This window comes from Cotesia typhae, unplaced genomic scaffold (genome assembly GCF_013202065.1).
Source record: "Cotesia typhae breed Kobodo isofemale line unplaced genomic scaffold, CoteBio_Ctyphae contig_42, whole genome shotgun sequence".
In the NCBI taxonomy this organism is placed as follows: Eukaryota; Metazoa; Arthropoda; class Insecta; order Hymenoptera; family Braconidae; genus Cotesia; species Cotesia typhae.
Window position 1 is genome coordinate 877501 of NW_027423751.1, and position 25344 is coordinate 902844.

The following is a 25344-nucleotide window of genomic DNA, read 5'->3' on the forward strand; positions in this document are numbered from 1 at the left end:
GCTGATGAAGAGAGCCCTGCAGTCAGTGTGGATGAAGTGCGTTCAGCTGTAAATGACAGCAAAAATTGGGCTGCCCCGGGACCAGATGGCATTAATGTCTTCTGGTGGAAGAAGTTTACTTCTACCCACCTCCATCTGGCCCGCATATTTACATCATACATTAGAGCTGACGATCCGATTCCGGACTGGCTTGTAGAAGGGCGAACCGTACTGATACCTAAAAAAGGTGACTTGTCTGACCCTAAGAATTTCAGGCCTATCACCTGCTTGAATGCGGTTTATAAAATTTTTACAAAAATTTTAAATAACCATATCTTGCAGCAGATAGAGCCTGTATGGCAACAGATATGTGAACGACGTAGCAGTAAAAGAGGCCTGTCAGGTTGCAAGGAGAACCTGATAGTGGATCGATGCGTCTTACAAGATGCGATCTACTATCAACGCAACCTGTCAATGGCTTGGATTGACTATCGTAAGGCATTTGACTCAACTCCTCATGAGTTGATTTTATATCTACTCCAATGCCTGGGAGTCAATCCCGAAATAGTGGAATGCATTCGGCGTACAATGCAGCTCTGACGAACGCGTTTTCACATTGGAAGTGGAAACGCATTGCACGTAACCGGAGTTGTAGAGTACAAACGAGGGGTCTTCCATGGCGATTCCTTGAGCCCTCTGCTGTTTTGCATTTCACTGCTGTCTATATCTGTTGCTCTCCGTAAAACTCGTGGGTACTCTGTGGGGCCTCCGGGTGATCGAAAACATTCGATCACCCATCTGCTTTACATGGATGATCTGAAGCTATATAGTGCTGATGAAGATCATCTACAAGCAGCCCTCAACATCGTAGCAGAGTACACGCGAGATGTCGGAATGTCTTTTGGGTTGGACAAGTGTGCGGTCGTACATCTGGCGAGGGGTAAGTGCTCTGATACTGGTGATGATGTCGAGTTAGTAGATGGGGGTGTCTTAAGACAATTAGACGCCGGGGAGTTGTATAGATATCTAGGAATGGAAGAGCACCGCATGCATGCGGTCTCTGAAGTCCGAACAACTCTCCAGAGCGAGTATGTTAGGAGACTCCGGAAAATTTAGTCCTCCGAACTTTCCGGCAAAAACAAAGTCTCAGCTACTAACATGCTCGCTGTCCCAGTCTTACTATACTCTTTCGGTGTCCTGAAATGGGCCCGAAAGGATTTACGAGATCTCGACATCAAAACCCGTAAGATCATTAATATGAATCGGCGCATGCACCCTAATTCATCAGTCGCCAGATTATACCTCTCCCGGTCCATCGGTGGGAGAGGTTTGCAGAGTTTGGAGCGGCTTCACGACCGTTTGGTCCTGGGTTTAACACACGAAGTTGTCATTTTCACTGCAGACGAGGATGACTTTCTTATGCAAATTGTACATAAACATGAAAATGCGCATAAGGGGTCATTCTTGTATAAAGGCAGCAATATATGCGGCAAGAACCCTTGGTCTTGGAGAAATAAACGCTCCTATGGAACTCCGAAAGGAGGAATTTAAGAGCGTCATCAGGAACACCAAGGAAAAACTACTCCTTGGCGAACTGATGGACAAGTCCATGCACAGCGTGTTCTTTAAACACGTGCGTGATCATGGCTTGTCCATCCAGCTGACGTTTTCATTCTTAAAGTCAGCGGGCCTGATGTCCGAGACTGAAGGGTTCAGATTTGCCTGCCAAGATGGTGTCATTAACACTCTTGAGTACCGTAGCAAGGTGCTCCAGGTGCAGCTTCCGGACACGTCCTGTAGGAGGTGTAGACAACATCCAGAGACGCTTATGCACCTTTTGTCGGCATGTCCAGTGCTGGCGAGAGGTGCATATATCCAGCGTCACAATGCTGCCCTGAGAGTACTGTACTACTATCTTCGTCATTGCTACGGTATTGACGTGACACCAGTGCTGCCTTATTTGCCAGGAGATATTCCCCAGGTTGTTGAGAATGACAGTTGCAAAATTTATTGGAACATGCCATTTGCAACAACCCGGCGGATAGATCACAACAAACCTGATATTGTGCTCTTCGACAAGGCCACTCGTGACATTTATGTCATTGAGTTCTCGGCCCCGGCTGAATACAACATCTCAGCCAAAGAAGAGCACAAAAGACAAATATATCAGGATCTCCTGTTTAAAATTGGCAAACTTTACCCAGGTTACCGTGTCAAGCTTGTCGTCCTGATTGTTGGCGTCCTAGGAGGGATGAAACAGTCTTTTGTATCCTCACTTGCCAAAGTTCCAGCTTGCTCATCAAAAGCTGAGTTCTTGGCAGTTAGGATGCAGAAGGCTGTTTTACTTGGTTCTCTCCGTCTCTTAAGGGAAATGACTTTGGCCTGCTGTGATCACTAACCGCTTTGTTGTGCAGAGTGGTCCAGCAGTAACGGATGGAGCTCAGGCTGGGCCCTCGGAGAATCGGACTCCGGGGATAACCCCCCTGAGCATTTAATAGCAAAATAATAATAATAATAGTTGTAATCACGAATGGATTTATCATTATATCATAAACTAATTATATGTTACATAATTCCGCACCCAAAAAAACTTTTCCATAATTTTATTTCTGAAGCATTTAATCAGATGTAGAAAATCGGTAACAAACCAAAGTCTTCGATTGGAATCACACGGGTGATCGCAGCTAGGTTGTCCATCCTTAATCCCAAAAAGTGTCCACGCTCCTCTGTTCCTTCGCGCACCGTCGGACGTTACCACATCCACGTAGAATCCCGCATTTTCCAGTAATATAATGCATTCGACAATCAATTTGTGAAGTATAGAACTAGTGACGGAATTTCTGCTGAGAAAACTGCCAACGACTTGAACCCAATCACCTTGGAAAGGCTGGTACATAAAGACTACAGCCTGATCAGCGCGGGTGTTGAAGAGATTTTGTGGCGTGTGTGCTCCTAAGTCAACACAACCATCGAGACGCATGGTTCTACTGTTTAACTTGATCGCTTCACTTAACGCCACTTCATCTATTAAAAGTGTACCTATTGAAAACAAAATTTTATAGTTAAAAGAAATTGATTGCAAAATTAATACACTACTGGAAAAAATTAAGGGATCAAAAAAAAATTCCAAATTTTTCGGTAGTTTTCAACAGGCCGTAACTTTGAGAGAAATGGTCGTACAGGAAATAAAAAAAAAGGAAATTGTAGCTCCAAGTGTCTAGTTTTTGGATTAGAAATTCAAAATTTTGTAGCCTCCGCGGTTTCTGAGTAATCGTAGAAAAACCAGCAACAAAAAAATTCTCAAAATTTTTTTAGTTTTTTTTTTTTCTACGGACGTGGAAAAAAATTTTTTTAGCTTAACCACCATAAGGATCGGATACTTTGTTCATTTAGCTTTAATTTCTTTTTTAAACACCCTGATACGTCCACTCCTCGCTAAGATATCGGTCTTCAAATGGAAAAGGATCTTTTTGTCTTTGATTATCGATATCTCAGCAACCAATGATCGCACAGAAAGTTAAAGGTGGGTTTCAAGAACTTGAATGAATTCCTCTTAACGACTGTCCATTGTTTTTTCGAAAAAACATTTTTTCTTTCCGTCACATGAATTTGAAAATGCAACAAAAAGGGCTTTTAGTGGTTTTTGGAAAATCAAGCGCTGGATCGAAAATATTCAGTAAACCACTAATGTTAAGTGTGCCTTTTACAGTTCAATATGTCCACAAAAACCCTACAAAGAATCAAATTAATCCAGCCAGCCGTTTTTTTGTTTCACTTGATCGAATTTTTGAAAAAATTAAAGGATCACGTTTTTGCTCTGAAAAGCTCATAATTTTTAAAAATGAGAAAAAAATTGTTTTTTCGAGCTTTTTCCACATTTTTGTTCCAGAAACTGCTTAAATTGAAAAAAAAAAAAATTTTTTTGAAAATTTTTTCTCTTGAAAAGTTTAAGAAAACAATTACCGCCAGCATTAGCGTTATCCAAAGCGTACCACGTGGAGGTCGCGCGGTCGGATTTACGCTCTCTCTCTCTGTGTGTGTGTGTGTGTGTGTGTGTGTGTGTGTGTGTGTGTGTGTGTGTGTGTGTGTGTGTGTGTGTGTGTGTGTGTGTGTGTGTGTGTGTGTGTGTGTGTGTGTGTGTGTGTGTGTGTGTGTGTGTGTGTGTGTGTGTGTGTGTGTGTGTGTGTGTGTGTGTGTGTGTGTGTGTGTGTGTGTGTGTGTGTGTGTGTGTGTGTGTGTGTGTGTGTGTGTGTGTGTGTGTGTGTGTGTGTGTGTGTGTGTGTGTGTGTGTGTGTGTGTGTGTGTGTGTGTGTGTGTGTGTGTGTGTGTGTGTGTGTGTGTGTGTGAGGTATTTCAGGAGAATGGAGACCCGGTGGCTCGTCAGTTCCACCGTATTTAATGACTCCAAACTCATTCTCTGAAGGTTTTTGTTGATTCAATACCGGGTATTACCACCCCTGTTTTCAATAACGGCTCTCAAACGTTCAGCCATGTTTATGCAGACGGTAATTTGAGGTTGCGGAATGGTATTCCAAATGTGCTGAAGCGCGCGCTCCAAAGCAGCTAAGTTCTGCAAATTTGGATACTCTCTGCGCAACCGACGGCCCATTATGTCCCAAACGTGCTCTATGGGGTTGAGATCTGGACTCATTGCTGGGTGTCGCAACAATGTGATGTCATGCCGCTCAAAGAAGCGCCGGGTAATGTTGGCTGTGTGTGGACGTGCATTATCTTGCATCAATATGAACGACCTCAGATGTTGTCGTCTGCGCAGAACAATGGGCCTTAAAATTTGGTCGATGTAACGTCTAGCTGTCAAATTTTCGCGTACAATTACCAAAGGTGTTCTCCAATTTCGTGAAACGCTGCCCCACACCATAACTGATCCACCGCCGTGGGCAACGACTGGACGGACAAAGTTCTGGCGAAAACGTTCTCCACGACGGCGCCAAACGAGAGGACGTCGATCGTTGCCATACAGATTAAAACGAGACTCATCAGTGAATAAAACATTTGTCCATTCCCTCAAGTTCCAATTTCGATGATCGTAAGCATACGCTAAACGAGCTCGACGATGTCTTGCTGTCAACAGAGGTACACGATTAGGATGTCGTGCATGTAACCCAGTTTCACGAAGACGGTTGATGATTGTTCGAGAGCAAATGTTTCGCACTTGATGCCGTCGTCGCTGTTGCTGTTGTCTGCGATTGGAGAAGTTTCGAGCGACAATATTCGCATTGACGAAAGGTTGTCGTCGAACTTCTCTAACAATTGTTCGATCATCGCGGGCATTAGTGACTCGATGGCGACCTTGTCCGGGGCGACGATGGTATTGATTCGTCTCTTGGTATCTGGTATAAGCTCGAGATACGACAGATTGACTTACACCCATCCGGATAGCAACTGCATGTTGAGTGTAACCTTCGTCGATAAGAGTCACTAACCGAGCGACTTCCACCTCCGATAAATGTCGTCTAACCATGATTAAGAATCAAAAGTCAGAAATTTTCAATTTTGACCAAAAAATTAAAAAAAATTTTTTTTAGCGCAGAGGGATTAGTTTTGAAAAAAACTGTTGAATGAAGCGATTTGCTAAGGATTCACAAAAAGAAAAGAAAAAAAAAACTCCGAAAAGCGTATGAAAAAAATCGAAATTCGATTGGGGGTATTAACTTTTTTTATTAATTTAATTAAAAGGAGATCAGTAGAATCAAGGAATGCAGCGGTGGAAAGGTGATAAAAATCCTTGGGCGATGGTTTTTTGAGTTTCCTTAACTTGTTAAAAAAAAAATTTTTCCAAAAAAAAATTTTTTTTTTGAAAATTTTTTTTTTTGATTTTTTTTTTTTTAAATTTAAGCACTTTTTGGAACAAAAATGTGGAAAAAGCTCGAAAAAACCATTTTTTTTTCTCATTTTTAAAAATTATGAGCTTTTCAGAGCAAAAAACGTGATCCTTTAATTTTTTCAAAAATTCGATCAAGTGAAACAAAAAAACGGCTCGCTGGATTAATTTGATTCTTTGTAGGGTTTTTGTGGACATATTGAACTGTAAAAGGCACAATTAACATTAGTGGTTTACTGAATATTTTCGATCCAGCGCTTGATTTTCCAAAAAACCACTAAAAGCCCTTTTTTGTTGCATTTTCAAATTCATGTGACGGAAAGAAAAAATGTTTTTTCGAAAAAACAATGGACAGTCGTTAAGGGGAATTCATTCAAGTTCTTGAAACCCACCTTTAACTTTCTGTGCGATCATTGGTTGCTGAGATATCGATAATCAAAGACAAAAAGATCCTTTTCCATTTGAAGACCGATATCTCAGCGAGGAGTGGACGTATCAGGGTGTTTAAAAAAGAAATTAAAGCTAAATGAACAAAGTATCCGATCCTTATGGTGGTTAAGCTAAAAAATTTTTTTCCACGCCCGTAGACCAAAAAAAAACTAAAAAAATTTTGAGAATTTTTTTGTTGCTGGTTTTTCTACGATTACTCGGAAACCGCGGAGGCTACAAAATTTTGAAGTTCTAATCCAAAAACTAGACACTTGGAGCTACAATTTCCTTTTTTTTTATTTCCTGTACGACCATTTCTCTCAAAGTTACGGCCTGGTGAAAACTACCGAAAAATTTGGAATTTTTTTTTGATCCCTTAATTTTTTCCAGTAGTGTATATTGTTACAATAGATGAACTACTGTTAGTGAAGCTTGTATCTAATTTATTTTTGAGCATTAAATTGCATTTACTTAAGCGAGAAAAAGTTTTATGCGCATAAGTTAATTAATAAAAGCATGGTAGAAATCTGAATATGATTATTAGAAACGTTTACAAAGCTTTTTTATTATTATAAATTGCTATTGCTAAGATTTTGTTAGTTTGTAAGCTTTGGACACTACTAAAATTGTTATTTCAAAGATTCGTAATAAATGTACGACTTTTATAGTAAATCGATACCCCGTTTTTCATATGCTTCCAGGCGTGAACTTTTTATTCATAGAGTGTCAAATATGGCTTTCGGAATGCCGAACGCACTATCCAATTTCTGGATATATTTATTTAATGTGTCTTTGCAGGGAAGAGGCAGGATTTCACGTTCTCTTAGTCTGTCATAAACCGATGCACTTTTAATGCGAAGTAATAAGCATTCGTATACCCATTCTACCGTGTATCTTCTTTGTTTCGCATTTTTTACCTTAGCAGAGTTGAAACAAGCACGAATTGCAAGTTGTTGGACAGGAGGTAAAATAGATATTTCAGCTCTTAAAACTTCATCTTTAATCGCCATGCAGTTAAGTCTTTGGGTTTCAATTATTTCTAAAAGTAATTTATTCTATAAAATCGATATAATTTTATAGAAATAATATCAGACCATTAAATATCAGTTATTATAATACACTACACAAGTACATTTATACAGTATTATACATTATGTTTTGAAGTTAGCAAAAATAACAGTAAAAGAAAACTAAATTGATTGAAAGTAACTGTATTAGTGTTATTCAAATGAAAAAAGTATCGAGTGTCTAGGTTTGTATTATACTGCATGATCCTAACAAAAAAAAAGAAAAAAAAAGTAAATGTAATAAACAGTAAATTAATAGATACTTTTCGTTTGAGACGTTCAAGTTGTTTATTTTTTAGACGGTCCTGGGACTTTAACTGATCATAGCGATCTCTTATAGTGGGTTTGATTTTATAAGACTGATTTAGTAATTGATGTCTTAGTTTTCGGCAAGAAAAACATCGGAAACCATTCATTTTCTTCTTGTACTTTTCATGAGGTAGTGACACTCTAGTGCATGATGATGAACACCTGTAATTGATAGCAAGTAATGTAATGAAATTTAGATTTTATAGTGATAAAAAACTTTAAACCAGTTAAATATATTTAACAATAAATATTGTTCATTAGTTACATTGACATAAGATTATTACCGTTCTTCATCAAATCCAGTTCCATTACATAGCTCACGTTCCTCTAATTCTTTTAAGAACTTCCAAAAATCCGAAATTAAAAAAAAACGGTATTCAATTCAGTTAATATTTGAGTTTTTATGTTTGTCAGCTAATCACAAAAAAAATATGATAATTACAATATTAGAAAAAAAAACAAGACAAAATTTCATACCGTGATTTTGAAATTTTCACTTATTTTCACACGCAATTTTAAACTCATAGATACTTCATCTAAATAACATAAAACTAGACCATTTCGATTGACTAAATCAGTTGTCCAACTCCAATTTTTTGGCAAAGCTTTAAACTTGAGTACATTTATAATTGTTGCTACAGAAAATTTTGGAATATTATCCTCTGGATTAGACTGTTCATGCAACTAAGAATAAATAATGTTAAAAGATTAATTTCGTTTACTGTATTCGGTTAATACTGTTAATAACACTGAAGGTAGAATTTTAAATAGTAAAACATGATGAAAAAACATTACAAATTTTTTTTACCTGTTTTTCACTCTCCTCACTATTAACTTCTTCAAAACTTACTGAAACTTCTGTATTTTGCAGGTACTCAAAACTGCTAGAATTTTCAATAACGATTAATTCTTCACTTTGCTGTGAGACACTCATCTATATTTACAGTATTAATATGTTCAATTGCAGACGGTATATCACATTGAAGATTGACATTTTCAACTGTATTGCTGCTATTTTTACTCTTACATAATTTTATAGGATTTAATGTTGGAATTGCTATTGGTTTCAGTAAATATCCCTTTCTAATTATTTCTTCTATTCCAGTAACTGTTTGTATTTTATCACTTTTGATTATATCTTCGTCGTTGAAGTGTAACTCACAAACATAGTGTTTTTTAGGAATCAGTTCTACTTCTAATGCTGTACTCCATAATTTTAATGTATCTGAATGCTTGTTAAATAAATAAAATTGTTATATAAGTTATCAAAAGTCTCACGAGAAATTTTTGTAATCTATTACTTTAAAAAGAGACATAAAAGTTATGCATTTTCTAAGCCCATCGATAACAACAAAAAAATTTATTTTCCTCAAATAGATATTGCATACTTTATTTATTAACAAAAATTGATATTCATGCTCATTGTTTTGTCGATCTTTTTTATAACCTAACGGAATGGTGCTAGAAAATTCACTTATAAAAAAAATGATGTATAAAAATTTAATTTTTTCTTTAAGCTGGTATTGGTTTAATTCTAAAATTATAGCTTATAATATATTATTGAATATTAATCAAGGCTGAGGATAATCGGACACTAGCGTATATTTAGCGTGTACTTAGCGTGAGTTATAATCTAAGATAATTTGGAGTATTAGACATTTAGCGTGAATGTAATATTATCTGAACTGTGAGCTTTTATCTGATGGACTTTAGCGTGAATGGAAGCTTTTATTTGGATTTCAGCTGGAAATTTTCTTTTAATAATCAATATGATTTGTTTTTTACAATTATTTGCATAAATTTTATTGAGGACGTAATTGTATATAGTAATTATTAAAACCAACGTAACATATATTTTTAATTTTCACTACGAATAACCTTATAACAACATTGCATGATTTTTTGTTATGTTACATCAGACAAAAATATACAACGTCGTTTGCTCGGTGTAAATAATGAAGTGACACCACAGTGTCACATCAAGCGATCACTCTCGGACGCAACCGCCATCTTTTTCTTTTACCCGCGAAAATTCAAATTCAAAATTAATATTATTAAAAGTAAGGAGGATTGAAATTAAGATAGATCAAATTTTAAAACAATATAGTGGAAAGCTAAATTTTTAATGTCATTAACATCAAATGACATTAATTATACCCAAGCGTAACAAAAAAAATGTTAACTTTCTAATAGATTTTACTCAACAAAAAATTAGAAATAAATAATCCTCAACTTAAATTCAACAAAACATGCATAAAAAAAAAAATTTGTGCTGCTTGGGTATGTGAAAAAAAAAATCGAAAAAAAAATTTTGAGCAATTAATTATTGAAAACCGGACTTTGAATCTTTTTTTTTTTTTTTATCTTAAAATAATCTGTGAGAAATTATTTATACAGATGAAAGTTTTTCGTTTCCTTATATTTCGTGTGTTCGATTAGATTATAAAAAATAAATATATTCGGCTAATATTAACTATTTATTACACGTTGAGAGTCCTATTTTTTAAAAGTAATTTTTCAAAACCTTTGTCAAAAAAAAATTTTATGTTTGTTATTTCATACAGGATTAATTTCGATTAATAACACACTAAAAATTCAGCTCGTTGTGTCTAAACTGTTTCTATATTCTATATTTCTTAATGTGAATTCTCCTTATTTTTTTTAACAAGAATATTTTTATTTGAATTTTTCAGGGTAATAAGTTATTATTGGTTTATATTTTCAAGTGTTAAGAAATTTTGTTAAATGGTTTGTTTTACGGTAGGTATATATAAAAATTTAGTTTTTAACTTGAAGCAAAGTTAATTAGTAAAAATTAAAAAGTTATATATGAATCAGAATAAAAGTTGTTTCATATTTTTTGAATGAAAAATTAAATATTGGCTCTAAGAACTTTTTCAAGTTACTTATATTCTTTTAGTTTTTATTCTGTTAAACAATGGTCAATGATTTTTTATTTAAACGAATCATAATTTTTTTCTGATGACATATTTGATGAACACCTTTAATTTAAATCAAATATTTTCAATGGTAATGTAGAACGCAATACCATTAGAGCACAAATTAAGTTTCTAGTAAGAAGTAAATTTTCCATAGTAACTTTTTATTTATTCTGTTATATTGCAATCTGATTGGTTACTCAGCTACGTTAGTACTAATTCTAACCACTACACATTTTAGGTTTCTACTCTATATTTTTTTATCATCAAGTCTAGGTATTCTCGCGGTTGCAAAAGTTTCTAAGATTTTATTGATATTTTAATAAAAAAAAAAAAAAAAATCAGAAAAACGGTAGACTCTAAAGGCCATCCGTGCAACTTCCCGATAATTTTATATCAGGAGCTTAAAACTGCACTCTCCAAGCTCAAAAATATAATTTATGTGTTAATTTAAGCTCCCTGAGCTTAGAGGGACAACTTTTTTATGCTTTTGAGCTCTTCGTAACAAAATGAATCCGAATGACTTATATTTGCCTAAGGGCAAATTATTCTATTCTCGTCACGAATTTACAGAATGGTGTGAAAAATTGCAAGCCAAAGAACATCCTACTAAATTGTCTGGCTTTGACATCAAGACTATTACTGCTACGAAGTTAAAAAGATTTATGGACCCAGCCTTATTTTACTATAAATTCCATAAAAAATGCGAATTTTTTGGTGAATTTGTATCAAAACGGAAATCTAACCGTAAAACGACGTAAGATATCATTTAATATAATATTTATTGCTATATCTTCATTAGAATAGCAATGATGAATTATTTTAAATAATCAATAAAAATGAAAATGAAGTTAGCCGACATTTCAAAATTTACAGAAATTTTTTATTGAACTAATTTTAATTAAACAATTAAAAAAAAAATTTCACAAGTAAAACACTTGAAAAACTATAAGCGCAATTTTCTAGAAATAATATTTTCGTTGTAATTTAATTAATAAAAGAAATTAAAAATTTTTAGACGTCTGCTAACTTTAGTGTCATGAACAAAACGATTTACTTTTTAAATTTAATAAAATTTATTTTTACTTTTATAGATCGAAAAAGGTCAATTGCCCATTCTTTTATTCTTTTCGTATCAATCAACTGGGAAATGCTTTAGAGCTGATTGATTGTAACTGGTCGCACAATCATCCACCTCATGTTTTACCGGTAAGAATCTCCATGACAATTAATGTTATCAAAACATTTGAATAATATATAATATAGCTCTCTACACTTAATCATTTTTTATTTCGGTTAAGTTATAGTTTAATTTAATATAGTTCATATAAAATTTTGTTCATGTAACGTCTAATTAACAGATGGTTAATCAAAATATGCGTATTTTAATACAGTTTTTATCTAAATATTATATTTTTAATAAATAGTGGTTAAAAAATTTTTTTTGATCCTGATAAAAAAATTAAACATTGTAATGTTTTAGATTGCTCCTGAGCCAAATGATATTATTCAGCCCACTGAAACCACAGCACCTGAAACTACCGAGGAAAATCGGACTAACGAAAGTCATTCCGATAAACTTCTTCGCATACTTGATGACATAGATAATTATCCATTTTTATATGCAAACAATAGTATTGTTTTTGATGAAGCTATCGAAATAATTAATGATTTAATACCCACTGTTGATGGAGCTATTGAGAAAGCTGGTGGTACAATAGCTTACAGGCCTCTTGTTGAAGTCAACAATGAAGAAATTAGATTACTTGATACAGGAAGTATCAGTGAAGAAGCTGAACGACCTACTACTAAAACTGTCAAAGAGGGAGCTGAAAGACCTGTAATTAAAAATTTGGATGAAGCAACTAAAAGTCTAGAAGTTGTTTTTGATATTGCAGCTGAAGGATCATCCGGTGAAATTCCTAAAGAAACCGCTGGAGGTTTTGGCGAGATTATTGAGACTACAGATCGAAGATCTAATGGTGAAAATCCTGAAAAAGCAGCTGAACATTTAGAAGCTATTACGGAGAGGAGTAGTAGATCTAGTGTTGAAAATCTCAATAAAATAGCTAGAAGCCTTAAAGCTACTGTTGATATACTAGCTGAAGGGTCATCTGGTGAAATTCCCAAAGAGCAAGCTGGAGATTTTGAATTAATTATTGAGACTAGAGATCGAGGATCTGATGAAAATCGTGAAGCGAGTGATGATACAACAGCTAAAGGATCTTCTGATGAAATTACCGAGCACAAAATTTCAAGAAAATCAGTAGCTGTTGCTGTCCTCAGTAAAACCGTAGCAAACAACGTAGATGATTCCAAAATTGTTGAAATTTCTACAATTGAAATTGCTAAAAAAAAAACCCCGGGGCCGTCCTAAAGGTAAAGTTTTGTCAGCTATTGGGCTGCCGATTGGAAGAGCTTCTAAGAAAATAAATAAAAATAATCATAATGCTACTCTAACTGCTTTCATCAACCTAGACATTAAATTCCAAATTGAAATAATAATAAAGTGGGTTATTAAGACTTCTGATTTAATGGATACAATAATGGATAAATCTTATAAAATTACAACTGCTGACATACGCAAAGAGTTACCAGATTCTCTTATGGACGATGAAGTCAACTTCCATTGTATTTATGAGTATTTTGAAAAGGCTGCAATTCAAAATTTGAAACAAGCTATAAATAAAAAAAAAATTTTTGATTTATACACTTGTCAAATTTGTTTAAAAAAAGTAACTTCAAACTCTATCCGATGCGACTTATGCTTGACATGGTTTCATAAAAAATGCCAAGACTTGACAAAAAGTGAGTTGAAGAAAAAGTCTCAAGACAATATTGATTGGTTTTGTTCAATATGTATTGAAACATCCAAATAATAACTAAGTATTTATTATTTATTAAATGTTATTATAAGGTATAAATTTTATAAAATGATTTTATTTTGTTTTTAATAAATAAAATATTCTTCCATTTCCATAACTTAGTTTTATGTGATCTTTAATTATAATCATTATTAAATATCGTTTTAGCTCTGATGTTATAATTATTTGTAACACATTAATTTTAGTATTTAAATTCCAAAAAATCAAAATAATTTAATGAAAATTGTTTCTATATTTTAAAACGAAATTTTTTAATGTGAGGAAATGATTGAAGTACTTATCAAATCAGATGCAGCAGAATGACTCTATTCTATTTTAACAAATTTCACAACAATCTTTCCTTAAACATATTTCATCAATTTTTATAATTAATTACCCATTTTATACCTAAAATAAAAACTTTTAAAAATAATTAGTTTTTGGTAAAAATTAATTTGAAGCTAATGAAGTTCTTCATTGATTTCCTTGATTTTTAATTTATTGCATTTAAAATATATATACATATAAATTCTACGAGATTTGTAGGAAGTAACTAAATACTATACAAATATAAAACTTTATTAGTGAACAAATAAAAAACAATTATACTATCAAAGCATATAAATACTCAAATAAAATATAGTTATAATAAATTTAATATGAATTAAATTTTACATCAAATTCAGAGAATCAGTAGTACTTATTTTTTTTTTATTATAATATTGGTTGATGCAACACTCTGACGACCTACAAATTTTATCGGCGAAGGAAGATTAATACTTGATAAAGAATCTTGGATGCAGTTGTTCTTGTTATTGATATCGGATACTTTATTAACATTGAAATTAGTATAAGTGTTCTGCCGCAAATCAGTTTGTAATATTTGAAGAATTTTCATTGTGTGCTCGTACATGGCTTGACTGGATTTACTTGCACTAAAAACAATTTCATTTGCTAATTCTTTCAATTTCGACTGCTTTTGATGCATCGATAACTTCTTAGGCGTTACAATTCTCGTCACAGAGTCCTGAATTCGATTTTTTTTGGTTGGAGTGTGTTCATCATCTGCTATAGAACTTAATTTCCTCTTCATACCTGCAGTCCATCTTTCATTAATCAACGCTGAATCAAACAAACTCAAATTATTTAGTTTGCGCACAGCAATGATGTGTCTGCAGGGTAGCATCATCGATGACCAAAATGTACATTCACATTGAAGTGGATCTACATTAATTTGAGTATTATTAAATAAACAAGAGTATCCACCATTTACTTGATTTATCCAACTTACTGATGAATAACATTTTATTTCATCGACAAGCTTATCGAACACAGGCTTCGACAAAATATTCTGATATTGATTATTTTCATCTTCAGTAAGAAAATTTACTGAAGTAGAGGGTACTTTTAAAAATTCGGTAGCTCTTCTATAATTAAATTCATGTTGTCGAGAATTTAACAATTAAAAAAAACTATGTATAAATACCACCAAAGAATTATAACGGTCTAAATCATACTTGATTTTCGAGTTTAGAGACTCCAATCGATTATTTGTCGTATTACCCAAGTTGCAATGAACCATACTATATTTTGTCCACTCAGCTCTAATCGGATGCCAATTGAGATTAAAATATTCTAAAACATTAGATGGAACTGCTTGCTGAAATTCTTGATAAATAGAATTATACGCTATTTCGCTAGTACTTTTAGCTAGCTTCTCTAAAAGTTCTAATGACGTTGTGCACTCAGCAGAAGAAATTCCCATCTCTTTGATTGAAACTGTTCGTCCAAACGTACGTAATGTATGAAATAAACATAGATACGTCGGTACGCCAGGAAAAAGGTCCGCAATAACACTACGTTCTGTGAGATCTTTATCGGTCATAAAGCATTTTATCAAAGAACTTACTTCTATGTTCTCATTTTTAAAACATTGGATGAACCATCTCAACGTGTCCCTTTGTTCATTGGCCAAGATTCCTACACCTACAATCTTGGTCTCCAAAATGCATCCTCAACAACAATCAACATTAGAGTGAAACCTCTTTTAAATAGATTGTAAGTGCCATCAACAAACACTATCTCATGATATTTGGACATATTTAATCGCATCTCACTAGTTGAAAAATATAGTCCTCTGAATTGATTTTTGTCATCGACTGCTAATTGAACTTGTGCATCTACAAAAAAAAATCTGTTGTAAAATAAGTCCAATAAATAATTTGATAAGTAATTTAAAAAATTAAATAAGAGTACAATCACAAGAAAAGTAAAAATTAATTTCAAACAACTGTAAAGAAATAAAAACAAGTTGATTCATGTTTGATTACCATATGTTGTTATACTTAATTTTTATTTATACTATCATGACGGTTTTTATTGCCAAATATATGCACGTTAATCAATTATTGGCAAACATGTTCTTGACGCTTGAAAATACATTTTTTTACAATTAACTTATAAAAATAATATAAAAAACATTTGTTAAAAATGGTCAACAATTTTATTTCAAAAAACAATTTTAGATAAACAACTTGCAAATTTTCATTTAAAATCGTTTTTTCCGAAATAAAAAATAACTTTTTTTCAACAAAAAATTTACTAAAGGAAAAATTTTTATTTCTTCAGCTGAGAAATTAAATTTTTGAAACTTATCAACATATAAATTTTTATCACAACGATGTCTATTGTCTTTCAGAAAAATTTTATCTCTGTGTAGGTATTGAAAAAAAACTATTTTCATTCTTCATTTGATCAAGCTGAACCTATCAATGGTGTTTTATTACTTGCTATCATGATTTTTATAATAGATTATAAAAATTTTTTCATACTTACGATAGTCATTTTCTAATGTATTTATAGCAACTAAAAGTGTATCATCATCAGGATTAGTAAGTTTCTTGGCCAGATTATGTATGTCCTTTTTAGTCATTATTTTATCAAACTCTTCATTTATTTTTTTTTGAATACTTGTTTTATTCGTTTTCATTTCAAGCAAATTAAGAACCATTTTTTCTTGGTCGCAATCTAATCTCCTGTTTTCTGGTATATGCTTGATATATTCCTACATCAAATGTAAAAATTTTACAACTATTGCAAAAAACAAAATACAATTTTATCATTAATTAAATTAATTGATACCTCAGTCCCTGGATGATTATGTGCAAGATTTAAAGTGCTAATCCGAAGTACCTGCGCATTCAGAGGTTTATTAATTTGAATAAAAAATGGACAGTTACGCTTAAAAGAGCTAAAAAAACAAACAGTTATTAATTTGGTCTTATAAATCATTGTGAAAAACAGATAACTGTTTATAAATATTGATTGAAAAGGATTAAAAATCTTAAAATTTGAATTGTTTTCAATAATTTCAATTCTTTTGTTTGTATCTATAGATATACAGTATGCATAGAGCGACAGCTTTTCAATTCTTTTCAATCGATAATTTTAAAAGATTAACAACTGAACATACTTAGTTTGACGAACTTCAGCTTCACTTCCGTGATAATTTTTACCGAATTTGCATTCATATCTTATTGTTTTATAAATTAACCTGTTTCTATTTTCTTCACTGTTTTCGTCGTCTTCACGTAATGGTATACGATTTCGATTGAAAAGTTTTTGTTTTTCACATTTTTCGTAACGCATCACAAGTGTGTTCAACTCGTCATAACTATTAAATATTTGTTTTTTAAAAAAATACTCACTCATGGAACTTACCATTGTTGATAAATAGTATTCAATTTAATTATTTATTCGCTTGCTGCTGTAAATACTTCACTCACGCTAGAGCTAAATAGATTCACGCGGTTCACGCCAGAGCCCCGCCGATTCACGCGGCTAACGCTAGGGCTACGCAGATTCACGCGGCTAACGCTAGAGCTACGGAGATTTATGCGGTTCACGCCAGAGCCCCGGATGTTCAACCAGACTTAGATAATAATAATAACAAATAAAATTGTTAAATGAAAATTACATTTATCACTGGACGTTAATAATTAAAATAAAAATATCATGAATATCCATCAGTCCTACGTGTGGTAGGCAAATCATTAGTTATTATAGTTACTTTGAAGCTAATATCAATGATGCTGAAGTTAGTTGACAATTTTTATAACAAATCAATTACACTAAAAAAATGCTTCTAAAAATTTTCACTAATAATTTTTTGTTAATTTTTACATGTGAAATTTTTTTATTAAATTTTTTTCATAATAATTTTATTGGGATAAATTTATTAAAAAATTTCTAATAATTACAAATTTTAGTTTCATTAATATTAAGATTCGATTAATCTACAGGTGAATCGCAACTTGAATAAATTTAATTTAATGTTGAATAATATATCGACATTAAATTATCAATTTATCTATTGGTGCCGTGCTACATGAGTGAAACTATAAGAATGTTATCTTTTATATCACTACTATAACATCAGTTATTACTTCCATAATAAATTTTTTCTAAAACAAATTTTTCTCACATAAATAGATAACTGTTACAAATGTATACCACAGTAAAATTTTATCGTGTTAAAGATTTCATAAGGGAGTATAAAAATTATATATCCTTATGGCACCCGGGAACCATAAGGGCATATAATAAAAAAAAAATCTGTTTTTTTCTCTAGCTCCAAAAAAAATTTGTTGTTCGGAGAAAATTTTTTTTTGCAATTCTGCACGTTTTATTCAAAAATATGTTGATTTCTGAAAAAAAAATTTTTTTATACGCCCTTATGGTTCCTAGGACCCACTTCGGATGCCATAAGGGCGTATGAAAAAATTTTTTTTTGGTAACCAACGTATTTTTTTATGCAATGTGCAGAAATACAAAAAAATTTTTTTAAACTAAAAATGTTTTTTGGACTTGAAGAAAAAAATAGAATTTTTATTATACGCCCATATGGCTTTTCACTGGTACCTTTTACCGATATATACCTTTATGGCATCTGAAACGCGTTATATTACTATTATAATATTATTATTAAAGTAGTTATTAAAGTGACAATGTTTATTTAAAAAAAAAATTTATCAAATTATGAATAACTCATGTTATTGATGATATAGATAATTCAACATTAATATAGCTTCGTATGTGGTGAATTTTTTATTATACACTTTTTAATATCAGCATTTTTATTTTAAATAATTACTAATTATTGTATTTTTTAAGTTTTAGGTCCTATACAATGCTATAAAAAAAATAATCTGGATATATTTTCACCACATAAATCGATGGTCGATTTATAAATAAAAATTATCACTATATGACTTATGACACCCAACATCAGAGAGCATTTCATATTAAAAAACCTAGCTTAGGGCATACGCACTGATAGAAGGATTTTTTTATAGTTAAAAATATTTGTTAATATTTAACAAATCATTTATTAGAGACCACTTTTTACTTCTTAACAAATATTTGTTAGTATTTAAAAAGATTTATTAATACTTAATAAATGAATATTAGATTTATTAAACACAAAATAATCAGTTTAAATAGTAAGAAATATTTGTTTAATACTAAAAAGTGCTCTATAATAAATGATTTGTTAACTATTAACAAATATTTTTTAATACAAATAAATCCTTCTATCAGTGCGGGTGGGTAAGAAAATTCATAATAAAAGTAAAAAAAAAAGCTACTTTTCAAAATTTAAGGTATTATTATTATTATTTTGAGAAAGCAAAAAAATTATTCCATGTTTTTGTTAATTTCGTAATTTTTGTAATTTGAATTTTTACTGTAAAAAAGTGGGCAAACGGGGTCAGTCATTTACAATTAATAACGCATTAAAAATTCAGATTTGAATCTTCAAATCGGCAGTAACACAGCTGTCCTCCAGATTACTTAACTCTGTGACATCCTGTACTCCACCAAAATAATTTAATAACTTAAAAAAAAAAAACTTTACAAACTTCTTTCACTACTCGATACTAACTTTATTCAACGTTAAGTTCACTTAGTATCAAGTGTACTCGATGATATCTCGACTCAATAATATATTAGAAGTGATAGCGGGCTTTTAAGAATCTCTATTCAATATTTTTTTAATTAATAATATGTTTATTTTGAACTCAGGTACTTAAATTAGAAAAAAAAACGTTAAATCAATAATTTCATTTTTAAAGAATAAAACTATATTGTTTTACAAACATTATTCGATGTCACTTTACTCAATTAAACATAATTTGTAAATAATAAATAATAAATAAAAATTTTTTTTAATTTATTAAATTATTTTATTGGAGTACAGATGGCACACAGCCGAGAAATTTCAAGTACAGGATTTGTTTTTGCCGAATAAAATATTAAATAAAAAAATACTGAATAGAGATTCTTAAAAGCGCACCATCACTTCTAATTAAATATATCATTGAGTCGAGATATCATCCAGTACACTTGGTACTGAGTGAACAACGTTGATTAAAGTGATTAAAGTTTTTTTAAGTTAAATTATTTTAGTAGAGTACAGGAAGTCGCAGAGTAATCTGGAGGACCGCTGTGTTACTACCTTCAAATCAATTTTATTTATGCTCTAATGTTTGACCCATCTTAATATGAATTCTAATATTTATTAAAATGAACTTTCTATTTTAATTTTCCCGGATGAAAAAATGACGGTACATTCTGGGGAAAAAGTGATTTGAAATTTAAACACACTATAGGTGGATAAATGTCATGTAGGTCATGCAACAACAATCAACATAACCTGGGATGAATTGACTGTTTCTTTTTTTAATTAAAAAGTTTGATATTTCTCTATGGTTAAAGACATATTCTATGTTTAAAATAATGTAAAAGCTTCTGTTCACGCTAAAAGCTCAGATAATTTAATACTAACGCTAATTCTTCAGATAATTTATCTCAAGTGCCAGTCACGCTAAATTACCGCTGTAGTCACGATAGTGTCCGAATAGCCTTACCGATTAATCAAGGTTACGTTACCTGTGGCACAGTAAACAAAGATGTATTTCTACGATTCAATTTTGCATTTTTATTACGATTCTTAACTCGGCCACTTTCACAACCGTTTACAATACATTTATTGACCATTTTGAAATTATTATCACTTTAATGATTAAAAAAACATTATTGGAGTAATCAAGAAGCATGTGGTGATATTTACAAAAAATAATTAATAGACGCCATTTACCTGACATTAGCAAACGCAGCGAACCCTAGCGGTATATTTACAAACAATGATCTATCCTTACTTTTCCAAACGCATTAGCCAGGCAATACTCCACAGTCGATCGCCCTCCTTATATCTAGCCTCCGTGGTCTCTTTGATGGTGTCAGACTGGCTCGCTTTGTCAAATAAGTTTTGGTGTTGGTCAGAGGAAAGGGTATATTTTCCTGGGTTGGTCGAGATTTCTTTTTTAATAATTAGAGGAAGAATAAATCTTGAATTGTGATCGTGTTCAGTTCTGGGCTTTTTAGGCTTTGTTTTAGTATTGTTGTGGTCAGTTTGTCTGGTTTGCTTAGTAGTGTCCACCTCCATACTCAGTTCGGAGTTAGAAGAGGTAGAGAGGGGACGTTTTGGTATTACAGGTTGTGTTATATCTGCTGGGGCAGTTAGAAGTTTTGGAGGGGGCATGATGTTTGATGAGTTACTTGGAGGCTTTGATGGAGGGGGTGTTGATATTTTATTTTCTTCCTTGCTGTGGTCACTGAGACCGGAGGTGATGGTGAAGGAAGAAGAGGGGGTAGTTTTTTCTATATCGTACGAGATTTGATGAGGTGTCTTGTTGTTTTCTGTGCAATCTTTTGCTATGTGACCCTCTTTGTGGCACACGAAGCATGCTAGTGAGTCGGTGAAGTGGTAGATGTTATACACTCGAAAGGGATTTGTAAGCATTCAGGAACTTTTGTGATGTCATCAGGGCAGATAAACACTTGTCTTCGGAAGCTCATGATGTGGTTAAATCCAGGTTCGTTCATACCAATTCTAAGAAATGTGAACGGAGACATTGTTTTAACTTGGAGTCGATCAAGAGCGTCTTGGATGTAGCTGTGAGGGATGACTGGTGGCACGTTAGAGAATACAATTCTTTTGTTTCTGGTTATTAAGGGGCGAATGTTTAAGATTCGATGTCCAATGAAGATGTTCTTGTGGATGTCGACGAGTTGATCAGCTATTGATTTGCTAGCAAGGTAGACGCATATGCGATTGTTTGCGATTCGAGAGATGAAGCGGATGTTTGCTGAGGAAACTAACTGCGATGGCCTTGACATATTCTTTAATTGGGACACCTTCGACCGCGTCAATAATGACCGCAAAGTCTTTCGTGGGGAAGAATTCCGTTTTGGTGGCTGAAGCGTAATTGGATTCGTTGTTGGGGGGCGACATGGTGGGTGGAGAGGAGCAATCTCTGTAGTCAGAGATTACTTAGAGCACCTTGGTTTAGGGCCCAGAAGGGGATTTTTGGCTAGATTAAGCACTTGACTTGCACGTTAACAATAACACGAGAGGTAGATGATAGATAATCGAACTATAGGTGGTGCACTGCACAATTAAATTCTTAAATAAACCTCTCTCACGATGCAGACACGTCCGTTCAGTTCGGAGGTTCGGTTAAGACTGTTGAATTAATCTTATTAGTCATGTCCGAGAATTTATTAAGTAAATTTTTTTGATCCATTTATTGTTAGTCAAAGTTAATTTGATTCCGATAATTGAGTAACCTCAATATTGCCTAAATTATGTTTATTTAATCCAACTATTTGATTTAATAAATTTTAAAACGGTAAAATTTTATTTTCTTTGTAAACGTGAAATTATGACAAAAGTTATTTCGTTGTAAGTCGAGAGATTTTATTTTATTTTAAAATTGAATTAAGACTTCAGTCTCGACCTTGAGTGTCCTCTATTCAGAGTTTTAGCACGGGACAAAATGGCCGACTCTCTCTTTCGGTCGTGCGTCTCTGTCACACAACTTTTGACGATTTGTCGTTCGAACGAAAATTACCAATGTTTTACTCTCTACTTTTAACTAAAAAATTTAAACAAACATTTTAACAATTATTATCTCATTATGATTTTTACTTTTGTTTTATTTTCACAATTCAAATTTATTCTAAATTATTTATTAAACTATTTGCTGACTTTAATTTAATTTTATTACTGATGATTTTAATTAAACTTTTTACTGAGATATTTTAATGAATTAATTTTAGTATTGAATAAATTTTGTCTTACATAATTTTAATTTCGGCTTACTCAATTTTAATTTTACTGACTAAGCCAAATCATTAATTGCCTAATTACTGATAATTAAACGATCAAACGAACTTACCTGTACGTGAAGTTCGATCGTTATTATACGATAGTCTCGCCCGAACTGATTATATGTATACAATTTGTAGTACCATCTCTTCTAGCTATTGTAACCACGTCTTTTAGAGTTTAAAGATTTAAATTGACCGCGTTTGGCGCCTCCAGTGGAGGTGGCGGCGTCACACGGTCACTTTCGTCATATCTTTGAAAGCCGAAAAAGAAAATTTTTGATTATTAAATGGGAAAAAGGATATTATTTAAATATCCTAGGGTGTATTGGAACTTGGGTGGGACTGTAATCAGTTCGGGCGAGACTATCGTATAATAACGATCGAACTTCACGTACAGGTAAGTTCGTTTGATCGTTTAATTATACTTCCAGTCTCGCCCTCCTGATTATATGTATACAATTTGTAGATGTTTAGAGACAGCAAAAATTTTCCTTTTTTTTTTTTTTTTTTTTTTTTTTTTATTTAAGTTTTCAAGAATAAATCCAGGATCAGGAGCACTTATTCATACATATGTTTGTTTACTTATCTTTATTGCGATTTAGCAGTACCGCCTCAGCGAAATTATTATTACTTTGACTGTTTATTGGTCTATTATAAAATTTTGCAAAGACTTGCGACTTCTCTGACCAACCTGCTGTCTTTCTTATTAGGTCTAGGCTTACACCTGTTTCTGCTGCTTTGGAGGTCGATGCATGTCGAGTGCTGTGGGTAGTGAATTTCTCATCTACTCCACACTCTCTCAGAAACTCTTTAATCCATCGGCTAAGCGTTTGCGATGATACCGCTTTGTGTGGTTTACGAAAAGAAATCTACAACCGTTTTTCATTTACTCGCAACTTTTCTGTCTTCTTTATATATTCTAGCAAAGTGTTTGCCATACAAAGTTCTGGCTTATCAGTGAATAAAGGTAGTACTAACAGAGGTTGTGAAGCTCCAGGTCGTGATGTTTTGATAATGTCTGGGATCTTAATTTGCACGTTGTTTTTATTGTGAGAGATATTTTCAATTGCGATCAATGACAGAGTTTGAACTCTATGTGCAGTTCCAAGCGCTAACAGAATTACCAGTTTCTCTGTTAACTGACGTAACGAAAGTTTATCTAGTGGGTATAAGCTTGCTACTTTTGTTATTACTGGTTCAGTATCCCACGTTGAGTCATATTTAGGCTTAATTAGTCTCAATTTGAATATTCCCTTGAAAAAACGCGCAATATTGTGATCAGTAGTAATGTCTACTGCTGATATTAGAGATATAGCCGATCTTGCAGTGTTGAGGGTCCCGTAAGCTGCTCCCTCTTTGAATTTTTGTGATAAAAAGTCTAGTACTGAACTTGCATCCACGTCGAATGGGTCCCGTTCTTTTACTATTGAGAACATCCACCAGTCTTTTAACGAGCTGTTATATTGTTTAATTGTGGATTCTGCTAAGGATGCTGTCAGGATTGCTAATGATGACTCTGGTAAATTTTTTCTTAAGAATGCTTCCCTGATAATCTGACGGCTGCCAGGGTAAGAGTCATCGCCATAGGATGAGACCGTTGGTCGCTGAGTGGAGAAATTAGAAGATTATTATTAGGTTTAAATATTAACATATCAGAAGTCATAAGGTTTTTAAGCAGTGGAAACCACGGTTGTGTTGACCACAGTGGTATTACCATGACACCAGATGCTCTATCGTTAATAATTTTTTGTAATACTCGTGCTATCAAGGCGAAAGGAGGAAATGCATAAAATTTATATTTTTTCCAATTAATTGTAAATGCATCTATCGCCATAGCATGCGGATCACGTTCCCAAGCGTAATATTTTTTACATTTAGAATTATTCCGTGAAGCAAATAGATCGATATCAGGATTACCAAACCGCTTTATGATGCGATTGAACGCATATACCGCTAATCTCCATTCAGTATCTATATTTTTTACGCGAGATTGATTGTCTGCTTCTTTATTTTCTTTTGATGGGATATAAGAAGCATAAATCCAGATCCTTCTTTCTTCACACCAGTCCCATATTTCATTGGCCAGTAAGTGTAAGTGCAGGTATTGCGAACCACCCATTTTATTTATATATGCCTTTGCTGTTGAATTATTAACTCTGATTAAAACCTCGCAATCATGCAAATCCGTTGCGAAGCACTTTAACGCCAGAAAAGCTGCTCGAAGTTCAAGATCATTAATATGTAAGATCTTTTCCTCTGGTTTCCAGAAACCTCGAGCCCGTTTACCGTCGCAGTACGCTCCCCAACCTGTAAGTGAGGCGTCTGAGAAAATTTCTCTTTCATAATCTGCTATTCTTATTTTACGTGAGGCTATGGGAATTTTTTCCCTCCACCATCTGAGATCCTCAGCAATATACTTTGGTATCAACATGGTCTTTTCGTAATTATTATGGTTCGCTGTCAGAGCTTCTGCTTTGGCTTTTTCAAGCAACTTACTGTGTAGCATACCATTCAACAGCTAGGCTAGCAGCTACGAGAGTTCCGATTACTTGGGCTAAGAATCTTATTTTACATTCTTGTTTCTTCATCAAAATATTTATCTGATCTAAAATAGTTTCTCTTTTCTTGTCAGTCAATTGTAGACAAAATTTTTCTGAATCAATGATCAGCCCCAAATATTTGCA

The 25344-nt window shown here is 32.9% G+C and overlaps 4 protein-coding genes across 6 annotated transcripts in view; all 4 read right to left on the minus strand.

Annotated features, from left to right (window-relative positions):
• LOC141528036 (uncharacterized) overlaps nucleotides 1–22860 on the minus strand; it is a 26425-nt gene extending 3565 nt beyond the window's left edge. For 2 of the 3 annotated variants that reach the window (XM_074243866.1, XM_074243868.1), the window contains exons 1-6: nucleotides 20378–22860; nucleotides 8435–8858; nucleotides 8104–8310; nucleotides 7911–8040; nucleotides 7581–7788; nucleotides 7168–7289 (exon numbers count right to left, since the gene is read on the minus strand). In XM_074243866.1, the coding sequence (XP_074099967.1) occupies nucleotides 20643–21290 (648 nt within the window). In that variant the 5' untranslated portion in view covers nucleotides 21291–22860 and the 3' untranslated portion in view covers nucleotides 7168–7289; nucleotides 7581–7788; nucleotides 7911–8040; ... (1 more) ...; nucleotides 8435–8858; nucleotides 20378–20642. Of the gene's footprint in view, nucleotides 1–2627; nucleotides 3019–7167; nucleotides 7290–7580; nucleotides 7789–7910; nucleotides 8041–8103; nucleotides 8311–8434; nucleotides 8859–20377 lie in introns of all 3 variants that reach the window. The other variant, XM_074243867.1, reaches the window with a different exon arrangement.
• Nucleotides 13960–15428, minus strand: LOC141528108 (uncharacterized). Its single transcript, XM_074243978.1, has 2 exons — nucleotides 14721–15428; nucleotides 13960–14653 (listed from the first exon to the last, which is right to left on the minus strand). Exons 1-2 carry the CDS (start codon nucleotides 14731–14733, stop codon nucleotides 14130–14132), a joined length of 537 nt encoding a protein of 178 aa, XP_074100079.1. The 5' UTR covers nucleotides 14734–15428; the 3' UTR covers nucleotides 13960–14129.
• LOC141527996 (uncharacterized) lies at nucleotides 15416–22767 on the minus strand. Its single transcript, XM_074243818.1, has 5 exons — nucleotides 22729–22767; nucleotides 16902–17102; nucleotides 16571–16679; nucleotides 16265–16493; nucleotides 15416–15609 (listed from the first exon to the last, which is right to left on the minus strand). Exons 2-5 carry the CDS (start codon nucleotides 17075–17077, stop codon nucleotides 15416–15418), a joined length of 708 nt encoding a protein of 235 aa, XP_074099919.1. The 5' UTR covers nucleotides 17078–17102; nucleotides 22729–22767.
• A 669-nt stretch (nucleotides 22861–23529) lies between the features above and the next one.
• LOC141528010 (uncharacterized) lies at nucleotides 23530–25166 on the minus strand. Its single transcript, XM_074243832.1, has 2 exons — nucleotides 24375–25166; nucleotides 23530–24264 (listed from the first exon to the last, which is right to left on the minus strand). Exons 1-2 carry the CDS (start codon nucleotides 25164–25166, stop codon nucleotides 23530–23532), a joined length of 1527 nt encoding a protein of 508 aa, XP_074099933.1.
• Between the last annotated feature and the right edge of the window lie 178 nt (nucleotides 25167–25344).